A 15204-nucleotide genomic window follows, 5' to 3' on the forward strand; every position below is an offset into this window, starting at 1 on the left:
TATTCACTGTATATCGACGTACAAATCTATTTGGAAAACCCGCTCGCATTGTTCACGATTTCACTAAGCTCACTCACGTCACTCGAATATATTTTACAAAGAAAATAATTTATGCATAACTTTAAATTTTGTTTACTACAGGTTCTCCAGGATAATGGACTTTCATTTCTTAGAAATATCTTTTATTTTGTACTTTGAAATATATTAAAAGCAAACCAATATTATTTTCAATCTTACATATCTTAACAATATATATATATATATATATATATATATATATATATATATATATATATATATATATATATATATATATGTGTTAGTTTTGATATTTCCGCGGGAGCTGTATGTTATATCAATGGTATTCCGGGTTTGACTCCGCGTTAAATGTTGTTGGTTTTGATAAAAACCATTTTGACGACGTTTCGGCAAGATCTCACTTGCCATTTTCAAGTCTTTTTGGATGGTCTGCTTCTTGTCGATGTTCGAGTGGAAGTGACGCTACGGGTGTTAGGAAGCTGGCTTTTGTAGTTACTGCGCGTTGCGCGCGCTCTTGTACAAGAAGAACAAGAAGAAGAAGAACATCGACAAGAAGCAGACCATCCAGAGAGACTTAAAAATGGCAACTGAGATCTTGCCGAAACGTCGTCAAAATGGTTTTTATCAAAACCAACAACATTTAACGCGGAGTCAAACCCGGAATACCATTGATATAATATATATATATATACCGCCAGATCGGTTTTATCGCCGCTCTTTAGCATTTAGCGTTCAGCATTTACACCTCAGACGCTTTCATTACAATCTCACGCAAATTTTTTTGTGCAGATGATATGGCTTTGAAAGAAAGAAACATCGAGAATGCCCAAGCTATTCTAGAAGGCGACCTAAATATTATTAACATATTTAAAAAATAGGGCTTTAACCAAATTCTACAAAGACCAACGTTTCTACTTTTCATCTAAATAGTCGCGAAGTAAAAAACAGATTAAACATAAAAAGCGAAAATCTAAACACTTCTTGGGGAGCCAATGCAGATACAATCAGGACAAGGGCTATTGCATTAGTCTATTCAACAGCCAAATATTGTACTCCAGCCTGGCTAAACAGTTGCTACACACTGACGTTCTAGATGTACAATTAAACCAAACCATGAGATATGTTACCAGGAGAGTAAAAAGTACGCCAACTTAAAGGCTTCTGATTTTAAGCAACATTGCACCACAAAAAACATGACGGTTAGCTGCCCTTAAAGCTCAGTACCAGTAATGTCAAAAACATCCATCACTACCAATAAATACAGACATCGATCAGCTAAACCATGGCCAACTGCGGCTGAAATCTCGAAACTCACCAACAAGAACAGATTACAATTTTCCAAACAATTTCACAATCAGTGAGCATTGGATAGGCAAATGGAACAAAGAAGTTAACAACGCACATCTAATAGAAAATCCCACAGTTGACTGCTTCAATCCAGAATTCGTTCTCATGAATATGACAAGACATCATCACTGCGCTCATAAAACATTAAAATAACAAGAAGCATAAATTTGACTTCGAAAATATCAAAATTTTAAAAACCGAACAAAACAAAAAGAAGAGAGAGATATACGAATTAATAGAAATAAAAAGAAATACCAACGCAATCAATGACAAAAAAGATACACAGGACCTAAATAAAATTTATTTTAATCTGATTTAAATAATAGTAAATATAACACCATAAAAGACTCTTAAAGTCATAACATATCTCCACTTTACCTTTTTTGAAAACATTAACAATACGCCCGTATAAAAATAATTATATACCTATTAATGAAAGTAAACCATGAGATATCCCATATCAATTTTTATCTCTGTTAATTTATTAATGTCAGTGTCCCGTTTTACGTTTTGGTAAGTTTTTTATATATTTTACAATAACTTTTTGTTCCTAATCTTGTACATTATAGAATCTTGACAAAGACAAGGGTTTCCTGCTGAAACGTTGATTTCAATGGCACAATAAAATCTAGTTCCTAATTTAAAATTACTTATTGAACCTAAAATTGAAAGCGTGTAATGGCATTTGAAATGTGGGTCTACCGTAGAATGTTGCGCATACCATGGACCGCCCTTCGCACAAATAACTTAATTCTAGCAGAACTTAACATAAGAACTAGACTCATCACCTCAACCATCAACTATCAACCAAAATATACTGAGATATCTTGGACATATAACTAGAAGAAGAGAATCCATGGAGCGAATGATAGTTGAAGGTAACGTAGCGGGTAAAAGATCCAGAGGAAGATGTCCATTACGATGGTCGGACCAAACAAAGGACATGACTGTTTACTCATTCTCCGAAGCAAAACAACACGCACAGGAGAGAGATAATTGGATAGAAATAGTCAAACAAATTACATGACGCCACTACATCCTTACGAAGGAGAAAAGATATAGGAGGATTGAACCTAAACCCAAGAAATACTAATTATATATATGTAAATATATATATAAATATATATATATAGATATATATATATATATATATATATATATATATATATGTATATATATATATATATAATACTTATCCAATATTGGGGTTCCGCAGGACATACTCAAGTTGTTATCTTTGGGTCCTAAATTTGGCCTTCAACCAACTTTCAGAGACTACTGTGTGAGTAGAATCTTAGCAGATGTGGAGAATATTTTGTCACATGCTGACAACTCTGACCTTCTATCTCTTAGGTCTTCTTCCAACAACATTCTGTTGAATTTTACCAAACGCCCTAGACAACCCATATCGGAGTTAGATAAGATTTACAGGGAAACGGTATCGTTTTTAAAAACCCACCCCAATCTTCTCGTTCTCACGAGCGATAAAGGTAATGCAACTGTCCTTATGGATAGAAATCAGTATTCCAGTCTGAGCAAATCGTTGTTAGATGATGATAGATACTATCAACCACTTTCTACCAACCCTTATTCTAAATTCACTAATAAAATTAATAAATTTATAACTCACTTAAAAAACTTAAAGATCATAGATCAACCACTTGCTAAATATTTACATAATTATGATGGATATGCTCCTAGATTTTCTTGTCTACCAAAAATACATAAGCCAACGCTGAGCATGAGACCTATTGTGTCATCCATTAATTCACCAAATATTAATATTTCTAAATTTCTAACTGACATCTTATCTAAATCATATAATTACAATAATAACTTTAATATTGTTGATTCTTTTCACTTTAGTGAATTTATCAACAACTTCAAACTTCCACAATGATACATTTTAGTGAGTTTTGATGTAGTGTCTCTTTTCACTAACTTACCTCTATCTAGTGTTATCACCTCCTTAAGAAATCATTGGAACTCCATTCAACCTAACTGTCCTGTTTCATGGGATATATTTGCAGAACTGTTGCAACTAGTATTTGACACTAATTTCTTGGTCTTTGATGACAAATATTATCTTCAAATATTTGGCACACCTATGGGTTCCTCAATCTCACCTATCCTAGTTAACTTTGTACTGGATGATTTGGTATCTGACCGTTTGGGTCTGTTTGATTTTCAAATCCCTTTTATTAAGAGGTATGTGGATGATTTATTATTAGCCTTACCCCCAGACAAGATTCAGGCCACCTTGTCTATCTTTAATGAGTTTGATCCTTACTTACAGTTCACTGCTGAACTTGAGGACCCCGACACCAATAGTATTCCCTTCTTAGACATGCGTGTCATTAGAATGGGAGATAACACCTTAACCACAAGTTGGTATAGGAAACCGATGGCCTCAAATAGGTTTCTCAACTACCATTCTTGTCATCCTTTCAAATATAAACTAAACTTAATCAAAGCTTTAAGCTGTCGGCTAAATATATTGACACATCCGATTAATCGAAGGGAATCACTTCAATTACTAAGAAGTATTCTGATTGAGAATTCCTACCCTAATTCCAGAACAGACTGTCTCCGGCTTCTGCACGCAATGTAGCTATTCTTCAATAATTTTAAAGTGTTTGTTTGTCCTTTTGTGGTGTAGTGTGATGTACAATTATATGTTTATGACATTTTGTTCTTGTCGGATAGGCCGCAATTGACGAAATGCCCCTGAAGATGATCTAGTGATCGAAAGTACTTGGGCAAGATTAAATTAAACTGTGCTCGATATATGCCTTTTATTTGATCAAAGTTCATTTATTCGAGCATTCAACCTTATATTTTTTTTTTAATCAAATAGTTCAATACAGTTATATAATTGAAGGGATTCATATAATCCTTTTTTCATTTGCAGCTCCAAGTGTATGAACCTTGGACTGTTGGAAATTATAATTGATCTTCACCTGTGGCTGATTAACCAGCCACAACGTTGACGATTTTTATATGAGTTTTTGGTTTGACTTCACTTGTTTGTTTGTTTTTTCTTAGCCGATCAATGGGGGAAATTTGGTGTTATTAACCACCTTTTCTTTCATTTATTGGTTCCTTACAAGCAGGTTGTCACCCAAACTTATCTTATCATTTAAATAAACCGCTCTATTATTAGGGTTGCTATTTCACCTTGCTGTTCTGTCATAATTAATGACCTCAAGGTTCTACTGTCTTTTGCGTTGGTGGCGTGGTTGTCTTAATAAAACACCATTTTACCGGCAGCATTCAAGAAGCCAGGAGTGGTAATTTAATTATACATTAAATTATTGAATTTCAATATTAATTACTATAATAATGCTACCTAAAGTTAAAATCAAATCATAACTATTGCTGTATTGTTGGAAGTGCATCTATGATTTTCTTAGTTCTTCATTCTCTTTTTCAATGTTTTTTACTTATACATTTTTTATATAAAAAACAAAACCACATGTTCTTTTTGCTGTGCTTAGTTTGAACAAATTGTTAACTTATTTAGTTCAATTTATTTTTTATACATCGTAATCGTATAATGTCAATTTACTTAAGTGTCTTTACAACTTTAATATCACTGACTGCTACATATCTTTTTAAGGTAACACATGTAACAACTTTTCCATGCTTGTGTGGTTTTTTTCATATTGTTCTTTTTAGATGAACTGATGATGCTTTCTGATTAAGAAAGCGAAACGTCTTCAATAAATAGATGAAGTAGCCATCAACTTTGTCTTTTTTCTCCACCTTTTGACCGAAAAAACCCACCACTTGTCTGAGTGATCCTTAATATATATATATATATATATATATATATATATATATATATATATATATATATATATATATATATATATATATATATATATATATATGTATATATATACCTTTTTGTGTAAGTTTTGTGTACCTTTTTCTGAAATCTAATATATATATATATATATATATATATATATATATATATATATATATATATATATATATATATATATATATATATATATGTATATATATACCTTTTTGTGTAAGTTTTGTGTACCTTTTTCTGAAATCTAAAATTTTATCCTAATAATCATTTCTTAATACTTACCAGGAAAATCTCCACTGTGTTTCTTTTGTAAGTCATTTACTACATCAACCATGTTGACAGGTTTTCCATTATATTGTTTTCTATATTCCATGGCCTCCAAAAAAATTTTTTCAAAATACTTCATAACTGAATTTTCAAGAAAGTTCAGTTTGAAGAACTTTACCAAACTGGGTTTAAGAAAATAGAAACTCTGAATGAATCCGTTTCTGAGACTAAATTGAAACATACGATGAACATTGTATCTGAATTTCGAAAGGTCCCTTTCAAAACAACGTGCATCAGTTGCGAAAAAACAACGAGCTATCATTTCAGTGGCAAAATGGCCCGCTACGAATTTAGCATCCACAGGACCAGAAATATTCTCTAAATATTTAATAAACTTCTTATTTATTAGTTCTATATCTGCAAAATACGTTTTTATCATTGTAGAACTAAATATTGAAGACATCTTTCCCCTCGTATACTTCCATGCTTGTTTTTTTTGAAAAAAGATAAATTTGGATAAGTTATTATGATGAGTAATATGTGCAACACTTCTGTCACAAAACGTGTTAAAATCTTTTATCAATATATCTTTAATTAATTTTGGTGATTTAACTACCAAAATCGGTTTATCAAGAAGAAACATTCCAAAATACGGTTCTTCAGTCTCATCGCAAAGCTTTTTCATCAATTCAAATAAGGTTAATTTCAACGTTACAACGTCGTAAAGATTACCTAAAAACGGAATTGGTTTTGATGTATACACGCCTCGTTTTTTCCAATAGTCAAATTGTCTAGTAAAATATTTGTATCCAAGGAATATTATTCCAATACAAAATATTACAAAATATAGGAACCATGACGAATTTAGAAAAGACATCTATCTGTAACAAAAGATATTTATATTCATATTTTCACTCGTATAAGGAAATAATTGTTAAATGTGGCGTTCCCCACATTTCCCCACAAAAGGAATACGGATTGTATTCAAATGTACCTTGCCCAATAGCTCGAATATCATATTTGCAACTATCACGTAGATATGCAAGCAGTTGACACATTATTAATAAAGCAATCAGAAAATAACTAGCTAAATATTTTATTTTAAACCATTTTTATTAGTATGTATGTCCTCATCGGTAATTCTGCAAAACCTCGTATGAGTATTTTTTCAAGAATTTTATTCTTTGCCCTGTCAAAAACTTACTCAACTCAAACTTGACGTAATAAAGATATCAATAAACTTAATATTATATTACAACTGGCAACAATTTATAACCTCCTTTCAGATTTCGACGTGAAAAAACTCGTATGAGCTCACGATACACAAATACCGGTATGCTACTCAAGGGATAGAAATGTGTACTGCAACGCGCATGACGTCACCTGCGAAGCAACAATACAGGGTACTACGGTGTTCGAGATGTAGGATTCCCTGTCCCGGTAGATGTAGTTGTTCATCGTGCAGTAGATTAATTGTTTTTACAAATTAAGCACCCCTGTGATAAGTCTTTAAATAGTTTTGTTTTTGCAGATCCTTCACATTTGATTAAACTTGCCCGAAACCATGTTATTGATCATGGTTTTATTATTAACATTAAAATAATCAACAAGGATTACTTTGAAGGGCTACTAAATATATCAACTTCAGAATTGACAATTGCGCATAAATTGGCATTACATCATCTCTGTTTAAAAGGCTCTATGAGTGCAAAAGACTCTGCAGTGCAATTATTGTCAAATTATGTGGCAAAAGCTATTAGTTATGCTGGAGAAAATGGATCTATGCCAAAAAAAAGTTACTGAAAAGAAGCTGCTGTCATTGTTCGGCTATTTAATGATTGGTTTGATCTATTAAATTCTCGATGTAAGTTCGTTGCCAATTCTCCAACACGAAATGCATACGGTAGAGATTTAGATAAGCAGTCACGTCTACTGGATGAAATGGTCAATTCAATGCGGGTTGGTAAACACAAAGGACTTATTCCATTTTAAAAAGGAATATTGCTTACTAATAGATCTCTGAAAGAGTTACTTTCGTACATGCAAGCAAAATACAACATTGACAATTGTTCCGTCTCATTATAATTTAGTTCATATTATTTTTCGATTTTATTTTATTTAGATTCATAGTTGTAATATTTAAAGTTTTTGAGTAAATTTTAATTTCCAGAAATCTATTAAAAGATTAAAATATTTATTAGTTTTACATATTTCTGGAGAAAACTTGTCTATTATAATCCCTCCCTATAATCATAAGTATGTACCCGGCAAATCCGTCGGCTATTGTTGTCGCATCCGCTGCGTCTGTATATGGTTCTATAAGGACAATATGAATATTTTTGTAATTTACGTTTTTACCCTAAGGTAAAATTATATAGTTCTTAGTAACGTCCTTCCCTCTACCAGGGGTTTCTGTTAGGCGTTTGTAATATATTTTTAGTAGTATTTAACGAAACTCAGTTCTGTAAACATGTATAGTAAGCAATAAATAGTTCTATCATGATTGTCGTCGTATATTATTTAAATTAAATAAAATAATATTTTATAGCAAATATATCTCACGGTAAACTAATCGTGGGTCAAATATATTTTAACTTAACGAGGTTAAATCAAGACGTGTTAGAAAACTTTTATTCGAGAAATTACTGGTGTAAATTATCATCCTTCGCCAATAGATTTTAAAAAATATAGATTAAGGTGGTATATTTTAGGAAAACATTAGGCGGCAATCTTTACAGAATATCGCAATACTATTGAAACTAGTGAATCCTGCGTAAGTAACAGCTCAATAGAAAGTCCTCAATTATTTCCAGGAGATATTTCGGCGTCAGAAGATATTTGCTTGACACAAAAAATGCTGTCTAATTTGGTAGAACAAACTGAAGGTTCGAAAGAATCTCAGTCTGAAAAATTGTGGAAAGCTAAAAATGGAATCTTGTTTTGTACAATCCCTGAAAGCTCTTTATCAAAAAAACCTAAAATCTTTCAACAGCTGGCACAGAAAACTTTAGCTCAGCTTAAGAATACCGCGATACCATTTGAGGTACTCCTGTGTGTCAGTAGGACACGCACATATATAAGATTAAGTGAAATGAACAGACAGATTAATTTCAGTAACTATTAAAGAAAACTCGACAAAAATATGTCATGTTTGTTAACTATAAGAAATAAATTTTAATAATGTAGTATAAAATATTCAATAAATCTTTATTATGAATTGTCGGCCGGATTCATTACTGAAATATTGTAAATTAAGCTAATGTTGGAAAACGCAGGTACGAAATGCAAATTCGAAGATAGTTTGTAACACCATAATTTAAAACAATTTTCTCTAATTTTAAATGTTCAAGTAACACATTCATTTAAAACAATTTTTTCTAATTTTAAATGTACAGGTATAAAATTCATTTAAACCAATTTTCTCTAATTTTAAACGTTAATTAAGTGATTCAGAAAGTGTTTTTAATATTTAACCATTCTACATACTTTGTTCAAAATACACGATTTTGGAAATATTCCAGTAATGAATCCGACCATCGAAATATGTATAAAATAGAATTAATTTTTATGCTTATTAATTGAAAAGGCATTATTATATTCCTACATTAATATGAATATACACACGTTTTGTAGCGAAACTTCGAAAAAGGTTTTTTTATTTTTCAATAATCAGAAAATCTATACCCAAAAAAAATAAAAACATTGTAAACTACACATCTTATAATATAAAATGCCAAATATGCATGCTTATATATATTTGATTGCCTATATATTTGATATTAACCGACTAACAGGGCAAGCGTTAGTGTTCTAATAGAAACTTTGCTTCGCACGTGACGTCACACAGTGCGAGAGAGATAGAGCTAGCTTGCGCAATAGCATACCGGTATTTGTGTATCGTAGTTCGTGGTATGAGCTATAAACTATCTCAAAAGTTAAGTGCATATTGCGTTTTCATCGAAATTATTTACAAAATAAACGTTTGAAAAAGGGGTATGTTTTTTACTTATAAACAATTGTAATAATTTCTATATTTTTCAAGCTACAGACTTGTACGTACAATCATTGGATAGCTGGTAAAAAAACTCACATTAAAAAAACCTTCTATGACCAATAGGAATGAAGTTAGACACTATTTTTTTAAAAATCATCTCCTTTGTTTATAAACATTAAGAAGTAAAATTTGCACAAATTTTGAATGAAAATCTAAACTTTATATTAAAACTTATAGCTATAAAATTCATCCAATTTTTTTAAACTTACTGCCCTTCAAAACGAAGGTACTTTTGAAAGATCGACGTAGGAAAGTGGAGGAAATAACTGTTTCAGCTCGGTTTTTTTTTTTCGAGATCGGAACTTCAAATTGAAACACGTAGGAAAAATTTACATTATCTCGGCTGTCACTGCAGCTAGAAGCCTCTTTTTTTTAATCTGGGATAGCTCGTCAAAATATGAATAACTATATAGTTTTCACTGGCCGGAAAATATGGGAAATCCCAGAAAAATTTAGTCCATTTGAAATTCACCGTAAAAACTTACTTTTTTAATTTGGCTGGAATAGTCTGTCGCAGTATTAATAATGATGACATAATTTTCACCCCTTTTTCAAACGTTTATTTTGTAAATAATTTCGATTAAAACTCAATACGCATTTAACTTCTGAGATAGAGTAAGTCTTAAAAAATCCTATGAAATTTGCTGAATGTGTCTAGCATCATTAATAGAGCAAGTTGAGCAAGTTCAACAGTTTAAATATTTAGCCACAGGGATAAATAAATTAAATAACTTTAAAACTATTTGACCGATCGGGGGGAAATTTCGCACAAATTTAAAAAAAAGGTAATTCCTCGATGTTCAAATGTATTAGTAACATTTTATTTTGTTATTAAAAAAAAATTAATAAAATTTATAAATTAGTGCAAAAAAAAAGTGCTTTTTTCAAATATCTCCGTAAATTATTTATCAATTTTAATTTAAAAAACGGGAAAATAAAGTTATTCTTGATTTAAAAAATGATATAAATATTGTTTATGTAAAATATATGGGAAAAAACTTATAGACAAAAAATCAAATTGTGACCATAAATTATTGTTTAAAAAAAACGCAAGGTAAAAATACGAGTACTTTTTCATCTATTCGTCATCTAGTAACCTCCACGTATGTCTTAAAATCTTCAGATATCTGCGAAAAATTTTTCGACCTTTTTTTTAACCAGACTGGGATATATGAATTTTGTAACTTTCACCTTTTTGAATAATATATCCAATTGGAATACTACTTAATAGATTTCGTTTTATTCTGGTTTACTCTGGTGGGGATATAATTGAAAAAAAATATTAAAAATATTAAACAATTACATACACTTACATATATTATTAATCCCAGCAATTAACTTTAACTAACATTAAATCTGTTAAAGAATCAAAGACGTCTATAGACAAGTTTTCTACCTACTTAATAACACATTGGAAGGAATCTAGTACCAAATTATGGTAAACAAATGGTATGTTTTTCTTTACAAGATGCATCAGACTTAAATAAAAAAATTTCAGGTGCGGATTGGAAATGTGGTCTTCTTCAAATTTGATGCAACATATTCGTTTAAATTCAACAAAACGGAGTAAAAAAGGCAATTCGTTTAAGATTTTAAGTATTGTAGTTGGTTTCAATATATCTTTAAATTCTTTGTTGTAACCTTCATAATATGGAAGGGCTTCGAACCAGGTTCCCCACCTTGTAGTTACTGGTTTAGGTGGCAAAGTGACACCGGGAAGTCTTTCTTTATATATTTGCACCCTCAACGGAGCCTTTACAAAAACTTTTTTCATAACATTTATAAAATTATTTACCAACGGAAACAGATTTCTTATTTCTTCAGCAATTCTATTTACCCCGTGGGCTACACAAGTGCAATGAATTAAATTAGGATAAAAAAACCGGTGTGGCAGTCCAGTGGGACTGCCGGTAGAAGTTACACTTCTATACACGCATTCGCCGTTACAAATTTATTTGGGAGTCAATCTGCACAATAATTACATATGTAATGCTATAGATAAGACATAGCAGAAAGAGAAACAGAATTAATAACAACTTACTAACAATTAATAAACAACATTTGACCTGTAATAAGAGTATAGTAAATAAAGGATTGAATCAATATTTTGATGAAAATGTATATTTTTATTTTCATATATGTATGAAAGGAGTTGAATGCAAAAATTTTTTTACACATACTCTGCAGTAAAATTCATTGTTTATTTTGTTATTAATATAAAAATACAATACACTGCAACATAATTCAATATAATAATATAATACAAATCAAAATGCAATATTCATAAGTATTTAAAAATGACAATAATATACATAAAAAAATACACTACAATACAGTGCAACATAATTTAATATAATAATACAATACAAATTAAAATGCAATATTCATAAGTATTTAAAAATGACAATAATATACATAACTTTTCTACTTACGCATATGTTTAATTTACTATGTAATAATATTAATTAAAAAGTCCTCCCCGGGGATACTGACTACTATACTACCGAGGACATGACACAAACTTATTTCAAAATTGACAGTTCTGGGTCATACAGTGATTTATTGAGATTATTATTTTGAAATACAAAAGACTAATATAATTATAAACATTTAATATATAATACAAAACATATCACATAAATAATAATATTAATAAATATTTTATTATATATATAATATTATATATATATATATATATATATATATATATATATATATATATATATATAATATTAAATATATATACAAAAGGAACATTTTTATATTCGAGAGAGGAAGAGAGAGATAATATATCTTCTGTCTCTCTTTTACTCATTATCTTACATATGTAATGATTTCACAGATTCACTCCCATACAAATTTCCAACGTGTGTGATATACAAAAAATTACAATCCAATATACAAAAAATTGCCCTCTAACTCCCGCTTAATTTTTGAAATACATTCCACATAACATTTTTCCACAGTATGTTTTCTCAATGTACGCTCGTCCGGTAAGAATTTATTAAGATATTTTCTGAAAAAGCATTTAAAACTAGGGTTATTAACTTTATATAGAGGAATGTTGGATACAATCATCATCTGGCATAAATCAAATTTAAATGCGTCTTCCTCCTTTTTTTTGAACTGCTTAAACTATCCCGCAGAGATATTTGGGCTAACTTAGAGGAATTTCATTTTTCCAAATTACGTTTATGAAGTGGGGTTCCACAATGCTGGTCAATAAAGTACTTTTTCTACTTGAAATTTGAGAATTTAAAAAAAATAATTAGAATTCTAAAACCGCTTTAGAATTTAGTTATGTTGTGGGACGAGAAAAAAAGAGAAAAAATAAAACTTACCGATTTGCCACATGGTTTACAAAATGCTCCATCTCCTTCTAGAGAAAGTTCCGAATAAGGTGCGATCCATAGCCTTAATTTAGATGTTATCTTTTCACACAAATGACTACAACGTTTTGGGACTTCCAAATAGTTAACCCTCAAGTCTCGATCAGGTACATTTTCCTAGAAATCTGTTATATAAACAAACCATTGATATTTTATTATTGACCCAAAATTTTATTATAGAATGGTTTAGTAATAGAATAATATCATGGGTAGTACCATGAAATTTTAAAAAAGGCACAAATAGGCGGAATTTACGAAAAAAGGCAAAAAGTGCAAAAAACAAATATAATGGGCAAAATAAGCAAAAAAGGCATTTTGCCTATAATCCGTGCTTTACTCATACCCCTTAGTCCGAGACTGTACAAGTCGGTCTATTTGATTTTTGTTGAAAATAGTTAACTCTTTATAATATAAATTTGTAATCAAAGTTTTTTGACTGAATAAACAAGTTTTAAAACAATATGAATTCATTATGTTCTATAATTAGCTGTACTTAACCTTCGTCTGTATCTTACAAGTAAAAAGTGTTCAAAATAAATATTTGAATTTATAATAAATATTTAAATGTCATTCAAGCAAGATTTCTATTGCGATGTGTAGACAAAATAAAGAACATCACTGACATGCACAGCGAAATGCATTACAGCACTCCACTGCCAAGTCGGGTTAGACGAAAAAATGGCATAACGTTTCTTGACGAGCTGCCCCAGATTTTATTATTTTAACCTTTAAAGGGGGTAATAGTAGTTTAAATTTAAAATCGCGACTGAATCCAACCGTTGCGTTAGCCGCCATATGGAATTTGAAAATAAAAAAAGAGAACCATTTTTAGTTCTTAGTCGATATTTTCAGAGTTATGGGGGAAATAGTGGAAGAGGGAGAAATCCATAATTATTGAATTATCTCGTTTATTCTAAAAATATATTAATTAATACAAAAATTATATTTTATACAATTTTGATCTTTTTTTTTTGCTGAAATCAATATTTGAGGTATCACGCATACGGTAAAGGCTCGAGCGTAAGACCTTGCAGGAATTGGTTTTATAGAAATTGTTTTTATTCAATATCTCAGCCATTTTTAACTTTTCGACAAAATCGTTATTGTTGCAATTGCGGTTTTCTACAATTTCCTTTTTGCAAATATTTTCTTGTGGTTGCTATTTTCCGAGTAAAGGGCGATTCACACACACCCGTGACTGTACCGTGAACGTAAACGGGAGGTGATTCCACCGGCGACATGTGGAATAGTAAAAATAGTGAAAAATATTCTTCTGGGAACCTTTGACCTAATAGGCAGATATCGTCCGCGTATTCTAGATCGCTTAGGCCTGTGGTTAACGTCCATTGTATCCCTCTTGTGTCGGAGTCTAGTTTGGAGAGAACATAGTCTATAGCTATGTTAAAAAGAAACGGAGAAAGCACGCATCCCTGTCTAACTCCAGTAAGTACGTCGAATTCGTCACTGTTGATCCCATTGTGTGTCACGCTGCATTTCGCATTAGTATATAATTTCATTTCTTAGCTCTAAAATTTTCCATACAGCAGCGTGAGACAAGCTATCAAAGGCACGTTCAGTGTGTTCAGTGTTCATAGGAGTGTGTTCCATTCAACCGATTGTTCCATTATTACCCTCACAGTATTAATGTGGTCTATGCAGGAGGATTCTGGTCTAAAGCCTGCTTGATTAGCTCGAAACTCAACCTTGTTTGGTATTCTTTTCAGTATGATGGTCGTGAAAATTTTATTTATGACAGTAAGCAAGGTTATTCCTCTCCAATTTTGGCGCAGTGTGAGGTTGCCTATTTTTGGAAGCTTGATAATGTTACCTTTTTTCCAGCCCGCTGGAATGTGGTTTGTTTCCCACACTTCTCGAATTATGGGGAGCAAAAGTTCAGCAGTTAGATGCGGATTAGCTTTAAGTATTTCAGCAGCAATGTTATCGATTCCCGGTGACTTGTTGTTTGTCAGAGATTTGATAGCTGCTATTATTTCCGTTATGGAAGGGGCCTCGCAAGAAATATGCAAGTCTATATTCTGCGGGTTTTCGACAATTTCGTCTGCGTTATCTCTGGGAATACCTAGCATCTCCTGAAAATATACATAGCACATACGCTTTGTTCTATTTAAATTTAATGATACAAGCGATTAACTAAAGGCCTTATACATATGTATATATATATATATATATATATATATATATATATATATATATATATATATATATCTATATATATATATACACTTCTCCAAGAAATTAACGCACCACTTCAATAAATCAAG

General features: G+C 30.9%; 2 protein-coding genes across 2 annotated transcripts in view; both read right to left on the reverse strand.

Moving 5' to 3' along the window:
* Positions 1-10961, reverse strand: part of LOC140447892 (cytochrome P450 6j1-like) — a 37854-nt gene extending 26893 nt beyond the window's left edge. Inside the window, exons 1-2 of the mRNA XM_072540811.1 lie at positions 10847-10961; positions 5495-6360 (exon numbers count right to left, since the gene is read on the reverse strand). Of these exons, the coding sequence (XP_072396912.1) occupies positions 5495-6356 (862 nt within the window). The 5' untranslated portion in view covers positions 6357-6360; positions 10847-10961. The remainder of the gene's footprint in view (positions 1-5494; positions 6361-10846) is intronic.
* Positions 1-15204, reverse strand: part of LOC140449077 (uncharacterized) — a 134068-nt gene that overhangs the window by 92897 nt on the left and 25967 nt on the right. The gene's annotated exons all lie outside the window — the stretch shown is intronic.

This window comes from Diabrotica undecimpunctata, chromosome 8, assembly GCF_040954645.1.
Source record: "Diabrotica undecimpunctata isolate CICGRU chromosome 8, icDiaUnde3, whole genome shotgun sequence".
Lineage (NCBI taxonomy): Eukaryota > Metazoa > Arthropoda > Insecta > Coleoptera > Chrysomelidae > Diabrotica > Diabrotica undecimpunctata.